Source organism: Rhodamnia argentea, chromosome 6 (assembly GCF_020921035.1).
Source record: "Rhodamnia argentea isolate NSW1041297 chromosome 6, ASM2092103v1, whole genome shotgun sequence".
Taxonomy (NCBI): Eukaryota; Viridiplantae; Streptophyta; class Magnoliopsida; order Myrtales; family Myrtaceae; genus Rhodamnia; species Rhodamnia argentea.
Genome location: NC_063155.1, coordinates 19,396,952 through 19,417,651, shown reverse-complemented (window position 1 = coordinate 19,417,651; position 20,700 = coordinate 19,396,952). Strand labels below are relative to the sequence as shown.

At 37.7% G+C, this 20,700-nt stretch overlaps 1 protein-coding gene and 1 non-coding gene across 6 annotated transcripts; one reads left to right on the top strand and one right to left on the bottom strand.

The window, feature by feature from the left end:
* Nucleotides 1–209: 209 nt before the first annotated feature.
* On the bottom strand, nt 210–282 carry TRNAA-UGC. The gene has a single exon. It is a non-coding gene; the product is annotated as a tRNA-Ala (tRNA).
* An 11,738-nt stretch (nt 283–12,020) lies between these two features.
* Nucleotides 12,021–19,439, top strand: LOC115734308. 5 transcript variants are annotated; one of them, XR_007198684.1, is made up of 4 exons: nt 15,240–16,037; nt 16,129–16,268; nt 16,400–18,978; nt 19,061–19,439. XR_007198684.1 is itself a non-coding variant. In XM_048280347.1 (4 exons), the coding sequence occupies exon 4, from the start codon at nt 16,470–16,472 to the stop codon at nt 18,780–18,782; it is 2,313 nt and encodes a 770-aa protein (XP_048136304.1). In that variant the 5' UTR covers nt 15,240–15,459; nt 15,938–16,001; nt 16,129–16,268; nt 16,400–16,469; the 3' UTR covers nt 18,783–19,439. The 5 variants fall into 5 exon arrangements, 4 of the variants coding, with proteins under 4 accessions (XP_048136305.1, XP_048136304.1, XP_048136303.1 ...); XM_048280347.1 differs by having other exon boundaries at nt 15,240–15,459; nt 15,938–16,001; nt 16,400–19,439; XM_048280346.1 differs by having other exon boundaries at nt 15,240–15,459; nt 15,938–16,037; nt 16,400–19,439.
* The last annotated feature ends 1,261 nt before the right edge of the window (nt 19,440–20,700 follow it).

Below are 20,700 nucleotides of genomic sequence, written 5' to 3'. Positions count from 1 at the left end.
TCATTACAACAGAACAAACATACATAGCCAAATTAAGGGTAATCAGCGGCAAAATTTCGCTCGAGATTTCTTGGTTCGATTCACGGTTCGGATCGATCTGGTTTTGGTTCGATAGAAATTTTTGTGGACACTCTGAGGAAATTTACTGGAAAAAAAAAGGAAAAGAGGAAGGAAATCAGATAGTGATGGTTCAACAGAAAATAAAAAGGTGGAGATGCGGGGTATCGAACCCCGTACCTCTCGCATGCAAAGCGAGCGCTCTACCATGTGAGCTACATCCCCTTTCGCTGTCCTCTTTCGTATAATTTTAATATAAATACTCAAAAGCGTTTTGCAATAACTAATAGGCTTGGGAGTGAATTAGTCAACTATTGCAGCTGTTTATCTATTATTCACTTGAAATACTCATTTTCAGTGAGTTTTTTTTAAGCCTTCAAACGGCTTTTTTCTTTCAATTAATAGGCTTGGAGTAAAATGATTACTTATAAGTAAGATCTCACGTCACAACTTTTGGGGCGATAGTAACGGTAACCCATGCAATTAGTTTCGATCGTACTATTCCTGGCTTAAAAGTTTTCTTTTGTCAAAATAAAAGGAATTCAAGGTACCTAAGCTAACTAGAGAACCGGTCGAATATAATTTGAACGCGCAATTCGGGACTCAAATGACATGTGCATGATTCAAACTTTTACGCCGTGTTTAGTCAAACAAATTACGTCGATCAATTTCAAGAAAACGTGGGTTTTTTTTTTAAATTTAAAACGCAAGTTAAAATCTAGCACAAATCGATTATCAATTTTGTGATTGGAGGTTACACGAAAACGTCACACAAAATTGATTTATTATGCAAATAATTTTCGTTGTGTATCCTGCATTTTACCAATAAAGGCCTGGCCCATGGACCCATTTGCTCATTATATGGATGAGAGTACCATGAAAAATCTAGTAAGTGCTAAAAGTCTCTAGATTTTCTATGAATTGGCAGCCCATTTACCACATCCAAGCCCAAAAGGTCAAATCGGGAATGAAGTAGTCCGATATGATCCCACCTAGGCTCAGCCTATACTATCCCTTGAGGTGCTTATTGGATATGAGGTTTGTAATTTTCCACACGAAATCTTAAATCGGTGCTCTCGTGACACATTTTTGTTTTTTACCCCGAACTAATTTTAAAAAAATTCTAAGCCGGTACTCCATGACGAATTTACACCTGGCTGTTTTTTTGTCTACCGAAAGAACAAAACTTGAGACTTTTTTGCGAATAAGTGATGGACGATGTGTAGAAGGTACACCGCTATTGTATAAACATATGCAATCGTGTAGAATCACCAAATTCAAGCAAACATCAATTGAAAAAGCAAAATCGATTTGCAAATTAGAGTGATTGTATAGTAGTTCGACTTTCCCACTTAAGCCCACATCACTCTTCCAACCCTAAAATTAGGGGTGAGCAAATCGGACCGATCGAACAGGGAATCGTATGGACTAGACCGGACCATTCTTAAAATTGGAAGCAGTGACCGTGCGGTCCGGCTCCCAATTTCGTGGTCATTATACCGGATTGCTCATTTTTTATTTTTTAAAAGTAACCCTAAAAGTAATTTTCGCAGTCCTTTTTTTTTTTTTTTTTTCTCGCCTCTCTCGGTCTCACGTCTCTCTCAAGTCCCAACGGAGAACCCTAGTAGCCCGATCGCCTCTGCCTTCGCCTCTCACCCGTATGAGGCTGTCGGAGGCCCTTGGTGGCACTAATTCATGCCATGAAAACAAATTCAAGGGGGAAAAGGATGCCCAAGAAAGCAAGTACAGAGTAACGAGTTTACATGTTGGAGGGTTGTGGTGAAAACAAGGGGAAAGAAGGACATGTGGGATTGCGAGAAGCAGAGGCTAACAGCCATGCAGTGGTTATTCGATTGTTGGTTCCATTGGACCGTCCATGAATTGATGGATTGGATCAATCGGTCCGGTTCCCGGTTTCAGGGATTTGAGAATCGACCTGAACCGGGAATCACTCACTCTTACTAAAAACCCCCAACAAACGTCAGGTCCACTATGTAGCCCTTGAGATAGTTATAGTTTGTAGATTACGTGATCAAAGCTTCTTAAATACCACCAATCATTTTGATATGTTTTTGAAGACTTTCCAAGCTTCAACATGGCCATTAGAAGCTTTGCCTAGTCAAGCAGTTGTTGGTCTAACCTTTTCCGACCATCACGGTGTCCTCCTTCAAAGCATTAAAGGTCATTTTCCAAAGTAGTCTTCTACTTTCCTAAAAAGGAAAAAACATGTTTGATTTGCTCAAAACTGCTTTTAGCAGATTCCAACACTTGAAAACAGTCGTAAAACACCAACTTGAGTCCAATTCAAATTTATAAAGAGCTAGGTCTTCTCACTGTTAATACTTAAATTTGGGCGACCTCATTACATATGAAAATTAGGAATCCACCCTGACCCCTAAACAAAATTTCCATTAGCAATAAGCCAATATGAATTGCATTACAACCGGATTAGTATTACACCGACCAAAGAGCGAGCTGGTCTGAGTTTGATTAAATTAACTGGACTAAGCCCGCAGGAGGACTAAATCTGGCTAAACCCACAACCTTTTCCTTGTGATCGAATTTGACATGTGCTGTGCACATGTGATATCCTACTATGAAAGATTGCATCCTTGTGCCAAAATAAGAAGTAGTGAGGCATATTATGTCACAAAATTTGACAATATGGAAGAATAAAGGTAAAATATCTTGTTGACGTAGACGCCGGCCATCTTATGTGATATGATCGAGCCTAGATAATCTCTAATATTATCTTCATATTTTTTAATTTTTTCTTTTTTTCCCTTTTTTCTTGTTTTCTTTTTCCTTTTTTGCCTCCGTTGACCACCACAAGTCCTTGTTGATGGACGGTGGAGGTCGTCGGCCTCGAGCAAGGGTGAGGACGAGGGTTGCCCTAGTTAGCCTAGGCGAGGGCTAGCTCTTCTCAACCCAGGCTCGAGCGTCCTTCGCTTAACGTTGGCATCCACGTCGGCGATTTCTGGCCAAAATCGGCCGGATAGACTTAATTGACAAAATGTGAAAATGCTACCGCATCCAGGCTCAAAAGGTCAAATCGAGCATGAATTATTCCGATTTGATCCGAGCTAGGCCTAGTCTATACTATGCCTTGAGGTGCTTATTGGACATACGAGGTTTGTGCCTTTCCACACATAAACTTAAACTTGTGCTCTCATGACACAATTTTTTTTTTACCCAAACTAATTTTAGTCTCGCAAAAAAATTCTAAGCCAGTATTCCATGACGCATTTACTCCTGGCTATTTTTTGTCTACCAAAAGAACTAAACTTGAGACTTTTTCGCAAATAAGTGATGGACGATGTGTAGAAGGTGCACCGCTGCAGAAGAAACATATGCAATCATGCAAAATCACAAAATTCTACCAAACATCAAGTGAAAAAGCAAAATTGATTTGCAAATTGGAATTATTGTATAGTAGTTTGATTTTTTCACTCAAGCTTACATCACTCTCCCAACTCTAAAAACCCCAACAAAGGCCAGAGCCACTATGTAAACCTTGAGATGTTATAGGTTGTACATTATGTGATGCTTCTACTTGAAACTTACTGATTTGTTTCCACTTTCTCAAGCGCCTCTTACAAACAAGAACCACCCAAGTTTTGCACAAAAGAAAGCCAGAGAATTTAATGCGACAGAGACGGAGATGTTCAAAGCTTCTTAAATACCACCAATCATTTTTTTATATGCTTTAGAAGACTTGCAAGCTTCAACATAGCTGTCAGAAGCTTTTTGCCTAGTCAAGTAGTTGTTGCTCTGACCTTTTTGACCATCACGATGTCCTTCTACAAAGCATTAGAGGTCACTTTCCAAAGAAGTCTTCTACTTTCCGAAAACGGCAAAACATGATTGATTTACTCAAAACTGCTTTTAGCAGATTCCAACATTTGATAACAGTTGTAATATAACAACTTGAGAGCTAGGTAATCCCACTGTTAATACTTAAATTTTGGCGACCTCATTCCATATGAAAATTAGGAGTCCACCCCGACCCCCGAACAAAATTTCCATTAGCAATAAGCCCGTATGAATTGCATTACAATCGGACTAGTATTACACGGACCAAAGAGCGAGCCGGTCTGAGTTTGATTAAATTAATTGGACTAAGTCCGCAAGAGAACTAAATTTTCCCAAGCCCACAATCTTTTCCTTGTGACCGAATTTGACATGTGCTCTGTATTGGGGTGTGGTCCATACTCCCTTGTGGCAGGAAAGCACGTGGATCCCGCTCCACGTTGGGCGCACCCGAGTCTCAAGGGGGCAATGTCCCCTAGGCACAGGGGGCTTTCATGATTTAAGCCCATAATTTTTCATTAGTAGTTTGGGATTGAGCTCATGAATAGTTGTTGCTATATATACTTTTTTTCGCTTGTAATTGAGTGAGGTAACAAGAAGTGCGGAGTGCTAATTATAGTTGAATCCTCCGCTAGATGTAGCCCTAGTTTAAGGGTGAACCAAGATAAAATTTCATGTCTCGACTTCTTTTTCTCGTTTTTCATTTTACTTTAATTTGATTATTCACCGAATCCTAACACCATACACGTGTGATATCCTACTATGAAAGCTTGCATTCTTATGTCAAAATAAGAAGTAGTGAGGCACATTATGTCACGAGATTTGACAATATGGAAGAATAAAGGTAAATTATCTCGCTGATGTAAACGTTGGCCATCTCATGTGACGGAACCGAGCCTGGATAATCTCTAATATTATAATCATATTTTTTCAATTTGTTTTTTTTTTCCTTCTTTCCTTTTTTTCTTTTTCCTTTTTTGCCTCCGTCGGCCAACATCGGGCCTCGTTGATGGATGGTGGAGGTCGCCGGCCTCATGCGAGGGCAAGGGCGAGGGTTGCCCTAGTTAGCCCAGGTGAGGGCCGGCTCTTCTCAACCTAGGCCTGAGCGTCTTTTGCCTAACGTCGGCATCCACATCAGCGATTTTTGATCAAAATTGGCAAGATAGACACAAAACGTGAAAATGTTTAGTACTCAATTGGCAAAATTAAATGGTTTTAGGACTGAATTAACAAAAATACAATAGGTTTAGAATTTTTTCAGATAATTTTCCTGCCTAGCTTGAATATATCATGTTTAAGGATATCCATTATTCTTGAAAGAGAAACCCTAATTCCTTGCCTATACACACTTTCTTACTCTCAAAATATAAAGGGGGTTGGCATACAATATAGAAAGTTCAATATAGAACACACGTGAGTCGTATAGAAGAGAACGAAGTTCCTGCTCGCTCCCGTACCATACCTCACTAACCTTGCCTTGTGGTCCTGTTGTTACTTTCCAACGACGAGCTGTTGTCCGTCCTCTCCACCGCAAAGGCATCTTCACAGCAACCTACGACAGTCACCGGATCAGCCAGGCGGTAACGTCGAAACTATAGCAACACCCACGAGCAGTCCAACTGCATCTTGCAGCTGCGACTTGTCGCCCGCTTGCCACCGCACCCTGCCTCTTCACGCCATCACTCCCTAGTGATGTGTCTGCAATCTCCTCAACAAAAAAGCCATCAAGTTATTTATTACTTGCAGGTCTTCCCGGCGCCAAGCAACTGGTCCCTCCGCAACGCATTCACCTGCCACCCTCGCTGCTGTGCCCCACAGCCTGCCCGATCTCGCTCGTAGTTTCGCTTTGCCGTGAAAACCCTCTCATCGGTCATCATTTAAGTTGATATACCAATTTAGGTAATTGCCTAAGCTATACTCAATTGAATAGCTAATTGGCTAAGTTGAGATTATTTGATTCTAACACCGGATTTGAAGTTTTAGGTGTTTTCTGAATAGTCAGTTTCCTTGTTTGATTGGTTTTTTTGGTCGGAAGTTTCCTTGTTTGATTCACTGCATATATATGCTTGATAATTGGATATTTGATCTTTGGTACACGATTGATCCTCGATTAATTTATTTCCTTATTTGGTCGTGGTGAATTTCTAATATGTAGTCAATGTAGGGTTTACATATTACATGTCATTAGTTGGAGAACGTTCATATGATAAAAATCCCAGCATTCACTGAGGCTTTCCTAATTTAGATTTCTATGTTTTAGGAATTATGTAGTAATTTGGGAAAATACCTCATTTAAAGTAGGATTTAATAAAAATTCTTTCTTAATTAATATAGGTCATATAGACTTGATATAACTTATTGTTTATTAATCTATAAAACAAATTCTAAAAAAAAATCAAGTTGCATGTCATATTAGGAATAGTTCATTTTTTTTTTTAGTTAATAGTTCGTGCCTTAGGAAATTTTAATTAATACCTTGTTTAGTCATAGAAAGAAAAACACAAAAACCATTGTTAGTATAGGCTTCATCTTAATAATTAGATCACGCATCGTATTGCATTCCACATTTTTATTTGTGGTTTGCAGGAACACCGTTCAGATGAGACTTTGACTTGGCTTACTTTAGGTTTTGATGTTTGATATTTTTTCCGCGCTTTATTTCTTTAATTTATTGAGTGTTAAATTCATGATTGTGCACCCGCATGATCATTTATCGCAAGTTAGTGGATAATGATTAAAAATGACTAAGACTGCTTGCAAAAAAAATTTGAAAGAAAGAGAAAATCTACATGAAGGTAGGGGTATGCAAAGAATCCGAGAACTAATCGGATCGGACCGACTTGGAACCGGTATTTTCTAGGGGAAACAATCTAGTTCCATGTTCCAATGTATTGGAACCGATGGGTACTGGTCCGGTTCCCGATTCGAAGTGTGGAACCGCCCATCCGGACCATATATATATAATTTATAGAATATTTGATTTATAATCTTTAAAAAAAGAAAAATATTAAGTCCCTAATTTGAAATCCGCTCATCTCATCTCAAAATCTCTCTCACCTCGATCTCTCCGTCTCCGTCTCTTGACTCACAGCCTCAACTCTCAACTCCCATCAACTCACGGTAATTTGACCATTCACCGCCTCCTTCTCTTGCTCTCGTTCGCCTCCATTTGCTTGGTGGGATTGGTTCTATAGATCCACCCAGAAATCGAACCGGAGCAGCTTCTAGTTTCAATTTTTCGAAGTAGGTACTTAGTAGGTGGTTCCCGGCTCTAGAGTAGGAACCGCCCATCCGGATCATGTTCACTCCTATCGAAAGGGCGTTAGATTTATCTTTTGTTACTCGCATTCATGAAATATCCGGTTCACAAAAGTAAACTGTTCTCTCACATTTTGCTTGGGTTTCTAATCGATCAGTAATATATTAGTGACGACTCCAAAATGAAGTGACTTGCATGTTTAATTGATTAAAATAAATCCCAAAGTTGCGATTCCTATGGTTTGGCGTAGTCCGCACTAATTGTTTATTTGGTAATCCATTAACTTTCCTTTGGTGTTAGCTTTCCCTTGGTGGCCCTTATTTTAGAACATTCCACTTCATCTATAGCATGAATTGCTTCTGCGAAAAGGCACTTCCATACTTTTCACAAAATCTTCTTCTATGGTGTATTCACCTTCTACAAGATGGTTTTCCAAGCAAATTGATAACCTTATGATCTATATAGACAGCTCACTTTTCTTGGTTCATCTAAATTTTATACAACTCGCTCTTGTTCTATAGAGGTCCTTTCGGACTTAGACATAATTCCCATGCAATAGCATGTTCTCTTTCCGCAGAGTCAAAGCCTTCCCATGCGTTAGAAGTCTCGGCATTAACACTACTTGCCTATGACTTATGTATGTTAAAGTTGTTTGTTCCGCACATTCAAATATACATTTTAATAGTCTTTGATTATCTTGTCATCTTCAAAAGAGTTTGAAATATCTAAATACCATAATAAGTACATGGATGTAAAAATTTTAATAATTGGCTATAATACTTTATTATCAAAATTTTTTCATGATTAATTAAGAGAAGATGGTAGATCATATGAAAAAAAAAAACACAGGAAAATAAAAAAGACTGATATAAAATATATGCATGTTGTTAAAATAATATTTAGGGTGATACTTTTTCTACTCCTCTTCTAGCTTTGACACTCCTTATTTTAATGTTTTGACGATATTATCTCTTGTGTGGCCCACCACTTCAATTACAATTTTACAAATGTAATCCCCTTATTTTATTTGGTTAATTCTTACTTATTTTGTTTCTTCTTTTTTGCCTTACAGGTCTCACTTTCCTTCTTCTTTCCCATGCATTTAATGTTCTTAGCTCTTACAACACCATTGTCGTCTCTCTATTTCTCTCTTGTTGGCCATTATCTTCTTTCCAAGCCTTCCTACTCCTCAAGTTGCAGGGCATTGAGAAGGTGAATATCAATTATGTCAACCTCCACACTTTCGGTGGCACTAGCATTGGACTCACCATTGACCTCCTCAACGAGTCCTTTTTTACAATCGCACACAACTTCTTCTTGCACTATGGAAGGTAATATTGAGAAGCACCATTTATCTCTCTTCTTTTTTTAAGTTTTTTTTCTAATCTTCTTGCACACGGGTGTAGAGAAAAAAAAGGTGTTCAAATCAAGGACAATTGTGAGTTGTATGCTTTTAGACAATATGAAGCAGGATTCAAATCAAGGTTGTAATTTGATTTTAGTTTTTAATACAATGTTGAGCGTTCGAATAAAAGTTGTGCTTTCACAGATTAATTTCTTGGAACATACAGCTACAATGTTGTATTTGTTCTTTCATTTGTGTTGCGGCGATTGCTTTGAACCCTAGACTATAGTTGTGTGTAGAGTTGGACTTTGAACCTGTTTCTGAACAACCATTTTGTAATTGCGCGGTTATTGTTGGGATTCATCATTTATACTTGTTTGACCTATTGTTTCCCTCACTCTTGCTTTGGTGGTAATTAAATATTGTGTTATTGTGAGTAGGAGTAGATAGTTTGCTATTATCATAATAATAATAGAAGAGTATCCATTACAATTGGGTATCCACTTGATTCTCAATAGGTAATATTAAGGAGGATGCAAATTGCTTGAATTTATACTGACACTAAAAATGCAAATGGAGTAGAGCAATCAATCATGCTAACAAGTTCATTTGAAACTTTACCTGGTAATTTTCTAACTCAAGAAGAACTTTTGAGTAGTGTGCGGAGCCATTTTTTTTACTCAAGGTTATGTCATCTCTATTAAAACTCAAAGAGAGAAAAATATGTTCTTCTTTGTTGCGATAGAGGGGGTAATTATCATGATCGATATAATATTTGTGTTGCATGTCAGATAAGAAAGACTGGATCTCGTTTAATTAACTGTCATTTCGACATTTGTGGCTATAAAAAAAAGAATGGATCATGGTCATTAAGAATAGTGAATGCATCACACAATCATCAACCTTCGAGTGACATGTCTAGACATCCTACTTATCATTGCTTTTTCTAGAGTTGAAGCTTTGCATGTGAAAGAGATGTTTAAGGTTGGTATACCTCCTTGGCAAATTTTTTCTTTCTTGAGACAAAGTAATCCCAATGTTCGGATTATTGACAAAACTGTTTATAACATGAAAGTGAAATTTTTTTGCGAATATTTGAATGGTTGCACTATGGTTTAAGCTTTATTGGATGAGCTTAGTACAAGTGGATTCATCTACATTTTTAAACATGATGCTGACGGTTACTTGATTCATCTATTTTTCTCTCATCCTATAACGAAGAGATTCTCAAGTGTCAGATTGTACTTACAAGACTAATAGATACAAGATGCCTTTGTTGGATATTATTGAAGTTTCCTGCTTTAATACTTCTTTCTGCTTATGCTTTGCCTTTTTTAGAAAGGAGGAAGAGGAAAATTATGTTTGGGCTTTGACAATGTTTAGCAACATATTGGGCATTGGTTGTCAACCCTCGGCTATTGTCATTAATACGGATTTGGCATTGATGAACGCGGTTCAATAGGTTTTTCCTAGAAGTACGAACTTGTTGCATGTTTGGCATATTGAGAAGAATATTGTGACCAAATGTAAATCTCGGTTTGAAGAAGGAACACATTGGGATTCCTTCGTTTCTGATTGGACCAAGGTTTTGAACTCCAAGACCGAAGAGAAATATGATGAAAATATTCAGCAATTTGTGTGTCATTTTAAGGAAAAGCCATCGATTCTTAACTATATTAAAAATTCATGACTTCCTTGCAAAGAGCTTTTTGTGACTGCTTGGACAGACTTACGCATGCATTTCGTGAATCGTGTTACTTCAAGAGCTAAAGGGATACTTTCAACTTTGAAAGCATATCTACAAATTTCAATGGGGGATTTAGTTGAGGTGACAAAGAAAATATGCCTTGCAATTGAGAATCAATTTGAAGAAATAAAAATAAAGTTGCCAAGTGAGTAGGTAAGAGGTCCTCATAGTCTTCATATTCATTTTTTCAGGCACTTGATTATTCGTTTATCAGTATTTGCTTAAGACAAGTTTTACAAGCAAAATGAGATTGCTAAAAGTAGGTTTGGCTACGTATTTGTAGTGGGCAGTTTGTGCAATCCATGGGACTTCCATGTGCGCATAAGCTAAGATCTAGGTTTTTTTTATGGTTTACCTCTTGATATAATTAATCCATAGTGGAGGCTTGACATAAGGTCCTTTTTAGATGGTGATATTACTCATAATGAAGGAGATTCATTTAAACAACTGCTTTATGAGTTGGAAAAGAAGTATCAAGAATGGCTGCTTTCCAAAAAGGAAGTCGTTCAGAAGCAAATTAAGCATTTTGTTCAAGCAGGTGATGCCATCTTATATGAGCCGCTAATTACATCTCATAAAGGTCGTCCCTCAAATTAAAAAACCAAAAGAGAAGCAACTTCTACAAGACGTGATCATTCAACAGTTGAGATTATTGAAAAGGGCAAGAGATGTTGTACCTGTAAGGGTTATGGTCATAATAGTCGGACATATAAATCGAAAGACATAGATCTCGGATCAAACACACATTCGAAAAGCATTTATGGTGGTGAAATATTGGTACACCAGACTTTCTTGAGGGGAGCTAAGTAGCTGAATGGACAATAACTTTTGTTAAGTGGCATATGCAACCTGTGACTATTGCAAGACATTTGTGGTATGCAATAGGAAGAACATTTTCTTTTCTTTATTGGTTCACTGCAAATTTTGATTTACATTGGCATTTTGGTGTGAGATTTGGCTCCCGTAATTTTGCTACAATAACGTGCTCAATCCAATGTGCTTGGTTGGTTGGTTCGGATGCCAAATGAACAAGCTTCAAGAGTTGGATTTTTTTTATAAATTTAAAAAAGTATGGTTCTATTCAGACCTCTAGGACTAAGAAAGGGACATTTTTGGAATTACCTATCATTTTGCAAATTTGAGTTCATGTCAAAGCGTTGTACTTAAACATATGAACCTATAAGGGCTAAGAACACCCGATAGAACTTTGATCTTTCGAGTGAGATAGCTTCTAAAGTTTGCCAATGTATGTTTACATTGTCTTTGTGCATTCAACCTTTATTAATGTGAATACAAGCCAACTATTGGATTTTATAAGACCGTAAAGGTGAAATTCAGAGAAGCAATAAAACATCCTAAGTCAAGAAAATTGCTTGAATTGCATAAGAATTCTATTGAACGTGAGAAGAGCAAGAGAATTGTGTGCAATTGAAAACAAGAGCTTTAAGGAGAGTGGGACCCACAAGGGGGAAAAAGAAACAAAATAACAAAGAATCTACCAAATAAAATAAGTAGATCACTTTTGTAGAATGGTAATTGAAGTGTGAGCCACACAAGAGATAATATCGTCCAAACATTAAAATAAGAAGTGTCAAAACCAAATGAGCAATATTAAATGCGTCGCCCTAGGATTTAATCTTAAAAAGTTAAGTGTCTACGAAGGAAAATTGTGGGTAAGAGCGGAGATGTGTAGTATGGTAAGGTTGACTATGTAGACCACTAATACAATGTACTTGGCCCATTGGTGATAGAGTTAGACTTCACCTTCGGATGGGAGGAAGTGATCCCGATCTAAAGACAAACGAAGTGAAAGTGTTCATATAAGGTAATCAACTCTAGTACCACGGGATGAACCCGCCTACGTATTCTAACCATGGAGTGCAAGACCGACATGTTTGAAACTAACGATTAGGGAACAAACTTAAGGATTCGTTCCCCTAGCTTTTGCCTTTCAGTGTTAGTGTCTCGCGCGCGAGTGCTTTTGCCGTTGTTGTTCTTTCAGATCTCTACACATTTCTCCGCTAAATTATTCCCCGAGTTAAGTTCCTATACTCAATTGAGGAGTGATAACCCGCTAATCCTTGATCGTAGATGGTCTACCTTAAGATAAGAAATAGCGTAGCATTTTTATGTAAAGAGGAAAGAAAAAAGATTCACATGTTCTCCTTATATCTTTCAAAGACCTTACTATTTTCACAATTTCTTTTGAAAGCGAAGGGGAGTGGAGTAGCGGTCGCGCAAGTAAGTGAAGTATAATAAGCCAAAACAATTATGGAACTTGGCCCTTTCAACTACTTAAGCATATGATAGAAGATGATGGAGTAGCATATTGGAGGAAAAGAGATGTCCTAATTCAAATAAAAAATACAAAATCAACATAATGAATTAGGTATCATGTTCACTCAATATTAAACCATACATTCATCTAATAACTTAAACTTTTAAAATAGTTGTCGGTGCTTTTACAAATCTTACATGATATCAGAGTAGAAGGTACTAAATTAAAATCTTTTCAAGTCCCATTTATCTCCCTAATTAAATATTATCACACTTAGCAAACTAAGTGTGAGGGTGAATGATGTAATAGTTAAATCACGCTTTAATCTAACAGCTTAAACTTTTAGAATAATTGATAGTGAATACATTTATGCCCTACCTTGCCCCAAATATGTGACAAGAAAATAGATCTCATATTTGTGGATTTTGTTCGTGAATTAACGATAAGGAAGTATAGATTTCCACTCGAGTGGATGAAAAATTAACTTCCCCTCTTCATTAATTGATTTAATTTTCTGTTTCTTTGTCTTGCTTTCCTCCCATTTGTAAAGCCTTGTTCTTCCGATCAAGTTAAGATTTGGAAGCTCCTTTCACTAGCTTTGGGGGGTTTTTTAGTGTATGTTTTTGGGGTTTCACTTTCCTCGGATTTCGTTAGTGTACGTATCCAATTTTGAAGGAGATGGGAAAATTTCGTGAAGGTTTCGCTCTCACTATCAAATATGTGTTCGTTTAATCTTTTTATTTTGCATGACGATGCTGTTGGGAAAGCTGAACCTAGGAACGAATCGTGAAAAAGTAAAGCCGTAACAACATATGAAGATCTTGATATGTGTTTATTACTCAAGACGATGATCAGCCGTTAATTTTGGTTTGAAAAAGTCATAGATTTGCTCTTTGAGCATATGACCCATATCCTTGTTCTGATGATTCATCTTGTTATTTGAAACTTTTTTTGTTTTGAAGTTTTAGTTGTCGGACTATAATGTTTCTCTCTGCTTTTTGTGGACATGAATGACAGAAAAAAAAATTATTTCTCTCTTTCGATTTCATTCCACTTCATTTTGATTATTCAAATGGGAATTGAGAAAGGCAATAGGGCCTCAATTCTCATTTCATTAACTCCGTTCTTGCAACTTAAGTGAAAATTGATATTGATAGATTTAGATATTGAAACATAGTGATGACCCTTTTGTACACGTCAAATTCTACACTCAATAAATACCAAACTTTGACTGCTTGGTCACCTTTTCGACGTGTTTGGTGGTACCCTTTCTTACCAAATCGAGGTTTTGCAGAAATGTTTCTCGACATAAAAGAAAACATAAATCAACTCCAAAAGCTCGACTCAACTAATTCCATGCCCCAACTATTAACATTAAGGCTGCGTTTGGTGTTTTGGATTTCTAGCCAGGATAGAATCTGATATGAAATGTAGTGATTTTGCTATATCCTATTCACTATTTAGTAAATTATAGTAATAAAGCCGGATATATTCATATCCTATCGTGTTCGTTGTTTGATATTTACGTCATATCAATATAAATGAATCTAAAAATGCAAAAAAATGGAGATTATAAGAATCTATCATAATTCACTGCCAAATCTAGTAAGAGAGAGAAAACATAACCATTCACTTTTGCAAGAATGAAAAGTTTTGGTTCTCTCGCTACATTCGTTAAACTTCAATATGAACCACAAAGTTACGGAGGAGAATGAGTTTTGACTCTTTTTACTTTCATAGACTTTTGATGTGAACTAAGAAGGATAAGAAGTTTCAATTGTCTGGCGCTTCTCATAGAGTTTTGTCATGAAATAAAAGAATTACACATGAGTCATGAAATTTCAACATGAATTAGAGATACAGAGGAGAAGGAGATAGATATGCTAGTTTTTTTTTTTTCAAAATTTCATTGCCCCTTATTCTTTGAGAATGAGAAAGATTATTTTCAAGTTTGAATATGTTCACTTAAAATTTGGGTTCTTCTACTTCATTTTTTTACTTATTTTTAATTTTAAATCTATTATTATTATTATTATTATTATTATTATTATTATTATTATTCCCTTCCATCATTTCTTAATAAAAATTTATAAAATGATAAGCTATATTATTATACTGAAAATATGTAATGATATAGATACTAGGTATATATATATTTATATATATACAAACTATATATTATAAAGTAGAAAGAAATTAAATATATGTAAGATTTATAATAAATTAAAATGAAAATTAGTTTTTTTTGTTATTTTGAGTTTTAACATTAGAATTCAAATATATTTAACTATTATTTTGATATTTTTGTTATTTAGTAAGTTTGTTATTAATAAAAATAATTTTATACTATGAATAGAAGAAATTCTATCTATCTTTATCTCACTTTCGTCCCGAGGGATAATTTTATCCTGTCTTATGTCCCCTCATATTCCATTGTATCTTATAATGGCTAAGTACCAAATATGGGATACGGTAAATTTTATCTTATCTTAACTTTTATCTTGATCGCCAAACGTAGCTTGATTCATTTTGAACTTTCAATAACTTCTCGCCTTAGAAACGGACTTGGATAACCATCCATAAGCCCGGCCCGATCTCCAAGAATGGGCTTATAAGTCGTTCATCAAATTAATTCGGCCCGACCTAAACCCGACTATTGATTAAAAGCTCACAATTGTTTTCTAGGTCCTTCCAACCCCCATAAAAAAGTTGGAAAACCCTAGGGCATTCCCATCATCAAGGTATCAAGAGAGAGAGAGAGAGAGAGCAAAAAGCAGTGGGAGAAGAAGAAGGCAACAAAAGATTGGGAGGCAACCAGAAAATTTCACACAAACTCAGGGACCCCTCTCTCCTTTTTCATTTTTCCCACCCAAATTTTCCCCTCTTCCCGCTGCTCTCTCTCTATCTCAAATATACACACAGAAGCTTTCTCTCTCTCATTGATTTGATTCTCCGCAAGTTCGGTAAGCTCTCTATCTCCCCTCCAACATGCAATTTCTGCTCGCGTGAATGCTTCGGTTCTAGGGTTTCTGGCTCGTCTTCGCCGTTAAATTCGTAGCATGATTTGGAAAAATGTCGTTGTTCCGATTGCTGAGAGAGTAGGTTCGCTCTCCGGCGCCGAATGCGAGGTGATATTCCGTGCGGTTTCGTTGACTTCCGTGGGTGTGTCTGTTCTACTCGCGACTGTAGAGGGGACATTAGCTTTTGCATGAGCCTGTTTTTGCGTATCTGCGAGCTTGCTCTGTCGTTCCAGGCTTTCGCTCGATTTGGCAATTGTTGGAGTGGAGGTTGTAGTGATGTTTATGGAGCTATGGACTTGTGAAAAAATTGACTGGAGCGAGAGATTTTCTATTTATCTCCTGTTTGACAATTCATGCTTATTTTCTCACCTGTCATGCCTTCTCAAAAGACCATTTGCACGTGTTATGGTTTCTTGCTCAGAGTCTGGGGACGAGGGGGCCTTCACAGTCAGGGTCAAAATCACTCGGATCCACTCGTGTTTCTGGTGAGAAGATTGTGTATCCATGAGCGATGCTGGAGTGTATGCAGCGTCTCCAATCTAGATTCTTCAAATGTTTTACCTTCACGTCTATGTTCTGGTTCCGATTCATTTGATGGCGGTTATTTTGCAGGTCCATCACTTGAATCAGTTTGGGGATTGTTCGCGAGAATGTGGCTGACTGGATCCATGGCGGGTCCACCAGCTTAGTATCATTTGTTTGTCATCGGTCTTCACTTCCGACATGCGTTTTTGCCTTCTTGAGAGGAAAAGGTAACGCACTCTTCATCTACTGTGTTGTTTAGCTTGTCGACATTCTTGTCCTTGTTCACATCGGCGATGTCCAATGTGAATCTTTGCTACTAGCTAGGTGGATTCAATTGTTTTTCTTTTGCATTCTGCAGGTGAAATTGGTACCTTGATGTATTTTTTATCGATATTCACTGCCTGACTTCATACATTAGCAACAAGCTAATGGAGTGCAACAAAGAGGAGGCTGTCAGGGCAAAGGAAATTGCAGAAGTTCGCATGCGAAACAATGACTTTGCAGGGGCATTGCGCATTGCACAGAAGGCCCGGCGTCTTTTCCCGGAGCTTGAGAACCTATCCCAAATCCTGGCTGTTTGCGAGATTCATTGTTCTGCACACACCAAAGTTTGTGGATCTGAGCATGATTGGTATGCGATCCTACAGATTGAAAAGTCGGCTGATGATATAACTATCAAGAAGCAGTACAGAAAGTTTGCTTTGTTACTTCATCCTGATAAAAATAAATTTACTGGTGCTGAGGCCGCTTTTAAGCTGATTGTTGAAGCGAATAGGGTGTTAACAGACCAGTTGCAGCGACAATTATACGACACTAAGGTTAAGAATTTAGTGCAGCCACAGAAGCCTCCAGTTCATCAACCAACTCGGTCTGGTGTCAGAAGAAGAAACGGAACCCGGAACCAATCAGAGAGCCCTTCCAATTCACAGTTTTCAAGTTCAAACACTGATCAGCAGGGGCAGCAGCAGACTTTCTGGACCAGCTGCCCCTTATGTAATATAAGGTATCAGTATTATAAGCAATTTGTGAATAAAGCTTTGCGTTGTCAGACTTGCAAGAAAGCCTTTATTGCCTATGACTTCAGTACTCAAGGCATGGCACCCGGACCACAGTGGAGTCATTTTGCCAACCAGCCGGATTTTTCAAATTTTGGGTTCTCAAAAGCGACTCCTCAGGCTAATAATGGAGTTCCTCCTCCTATGCAGTTCGCGGACAGGTTTTCGGAATTTGTTCCACTAGGTAAACAAAAGGGGCATGGTGAGGCTGCTGGCAGTTCGAGAGCTAAGGTGGGCAATGAGTCTGTTGACGAGGGAGCTGGAACGAAAGCAGATAGAAAGCCCTGCGGTAATGCAGCAAGACCAACAGGAATGGGTTCTCAAAGTACCACTGGCAGTATGAAAGGTGGGAATTCTGGGGTTGAATTTGGTGGGACTTCTAAGAATGTGAGTAGGAATGACACTGTTGGAGATGCTGGCACTTCAGAAGATGGAATTAATCCTTCCCAGTCAAATTCTGAACTCAATGGAGCTATGAGATCTCATCAAAAACAAACTCCCTCCAGGAAGTCTTCTCGCCTAAAGCAACATGCATCTTACAATGACAATTCAGTTAGTGACGACGACTTTGTTTGCCCACCAAAAAGGTCGAGGGCCGATGGGGCGTCGGATTCTGTGGAAGCTAAGAAAAAGCAAGGGACTGTTGAAGGCTGCAGTAATGATAGTTTTTCAACTTTTTCTATTCCTGAAAATTGCATTAATAAAGACATTAAAAATGAAAAAGTTCTTCCTCAGAAAGAAAGCTTATCTGGGAATGATTCTGGGATAATGAAGCCTGAAGAGAAGAGAGGGGAAGCAGTTTCTGCAGATGAGCATAATGAATCCAACTGTAGTTCTGGTTTGGTACCTGGGCTGGAACCTCAAATAGTTGTCTGCCCTGATCCAGAGTTTAGTGATTTCGAGAAGGATAAAGCGCAAACCTGTTTTGCTGTTAATCAAGTATGGGCATTGTATGATACATTAGATGGCATGCCGAGATTTTATGCTCGGATAAAGAAAGTGTTTTCTCCGGGTTTCAAGGTGCAAATCACTTGGCTAGAGGCTGATCCGGATGACCAAGATGAGATTGATTGGTCTGACCAGGAGTTGCCTGTTGCTTGTGGCAAGTACAGAACTGGGCACACGGAAGAAATGGAAGATCATCTGATGTTCTCTCACCAGATAGAGTGTCTTAAGGGTGCTCGTAGAGGCTCTTTCCTGGTATATCCTAGAAAAGGGGAGATATGGGCCCTTTTTAAGAACTGGGATATAAAATGGAGCTCCGAACCAGAGAAATATCTTCCTTGCAAGTATGAATATGTGGAGATCCTCTCAGATTTTGTCAAGGACTGTGGCATTAAGGTTGTGTATTTGAGCAAGGTGAAAGGCTTTGTTTGCTTGTTTCAGCGAGTAGATGCATGTAAAGATGCAGATGCCTCATTTGAAATAGCTCCACGTGAGTTGTACCGGTTTGCTCATCGAGTTCCATCATTTGTGATGACTGGGAATGAAAGACAAGGTGTTCCTGCCGGATCTTTTGAACTTGATCCTGCAGCTTTAGATATTGACGAGCTCAAAGATACTGTGGAGAAGAAATGTGCTGATGCTGATGTAAGGAAGCGTGGGCCTAAAAATTCTACGGTAGAGATGCCTGTAAGGAGGTCGCCAAGGGCTTTGAGCAAACAGCTGCAGTCCAATAAATGCTAGTGGATCTACTGCCAAAGAAGGGATGTAGAAGCAGTTTATACTAATGGCCACTTAACTTGGAAGTTGCAAGTAATGTTCAGCAGCTTGACTGGGAATGAACCTATCTTCTGCAAGATCAGAATTCGGCTGTGCAGGTATAGTTGGTCCTCAGGCACCACTCCTGCTTCAGGAATTATCCCCAAAAGAATAAGAAAAGGTTCGAGATTGGGTTTTGGATTTTTCTGAATTGGTGGTAATGAAGAGAGTTTTTCCTCATGCTTAGTTTTTCTAGTCTTCAGATGCTTGACTGATTCCCCTTGAATTGTAACTATATTTTCTCAAGAGAGGGCGAATACTGAGTTTTGAAACGGAAGACAATGTTTTGGGGTAGAAGGGAGATAGAGATTGACTGCATGGAATTTTGAGGTATTGGTAGATGTACTATTAGGTCCCCAACTGTTGGTAAATGTTGATGTTATTTTCTTCTCGCCAAAGAAGTTTATGCTAATTTGACTAGATAGTTTCTATGATTCTACCCTTAGTTAGAAGCCATCTTGCTTTTGGAAGTTCCATTGTGGAATCTCAGATGAGCTTATCTGTTCCGACTTTGCTATATCTTTTATGCTGGCTGTGGCTTTTTGAATCTCTATTTTATTAATGGTCTGAAGTTTCGGCTCATTATTTCGGATAGACCTGTTTATTTTTATGTTTTGGTCGGGAGCTTTTGTTTGGCAAAAAGCATTGGGTCCTGTAGCCAGAAACTTGGGTTCGAATGTTGGCGGCTGGGGTCTGGCCGCTGGGGATCCAGCGTAAGATTTAGCACATTCAATTTGATGTTCGACAGAATACGTGCTGCCTAAATCGGTGAAAAAGCACCTGTTGCTTGGGATTGGAGCTCTTTCCTATTTCAAGCTTCCAATGGTTTCTTTGTGCATGATGGGTTGGTGTATCCCTCAATCTTAGTTTTCTCCGTGGCCTTTTGGTTGCTGTCTGACCTCTACTAATTTGTGCTGAAGGGGATGATTCTCATTAACACTGCAGGCGATGTCTCCACAAAGGATAGGGATAATGACAAATATTTTCTGAATTTTGGTTCAATATACAATACAGTCTTTAAACTTTTATTGCGTGCATGGCAATACTTCTAGAGTAGAATCTCTGCTTCATAAGTGCTTTTGGAGCAGAAATTCGTTTAGTAATGCAATTTCTGAAACAGAAATCTGTTTGGCTATGCAACTTTATTTTTCTACTTTTGGAGCAATTTTTTTCTTCTAGAAATAGTTTTGGAGCCACTTGAAAAATGTAAAAATAATTAATCTTTTCAAAAGTTGAAAAATCATTGCTCTAAAATAAAAGTAGAAAAATTAACTTTTGCTTTGAAATTGATTTCTAGAATTGATTTCTAGAACAAAAGTGTTGCCATGCGCACTTCTAATTTGTTCAATGTGGTTAATGAATATTAGTTCAATGTGCAATGTGAGTTTTGAACTTTCAATTTGTTTAATGGGGTTCATGAAATTTTGGTATGTATCAACTTAGTTTGAATTATATGAAAATGTGCGATGTCATTTTTCCCGACATTGAGCATTTTCTTTTTGTTCAGGAAATAAGTTGGACATGTATCAAAAGTTCAAGAATGATATTGAATAAATTAAAAAATTCGGGAATTGCATTGAACATTGCTATAATTCAGTGATCACATTAAATTAAATTAATTATAAATTTAGGGATCATATTGTACATTAAGTCAAAGTTTATGAATCATTTGTGTCATTTTTTTCATAAAATATGAGAGAGGAATTTAACCCAATGGACAGTGTCCATAGAAAAAAGTGGAGTGATTTAAGAGATTATCTAATCAATCCTAAATCTATTATATGAATGTCATTTCAGTTTTAAACTTTTCAATTGTCGGTTTAGTCTTATATTTTTGCATGAA

What these genes read in the sequence shown, in the direction of transcription:
- LOC115734308 (XM_048280348.1), top strand. Translation starts at nt 16,470, where the DNA reads ATGGAGTGCAACAAAGAGGAGGCTGTCAGGGCAAAGGAAATTGCAGAA.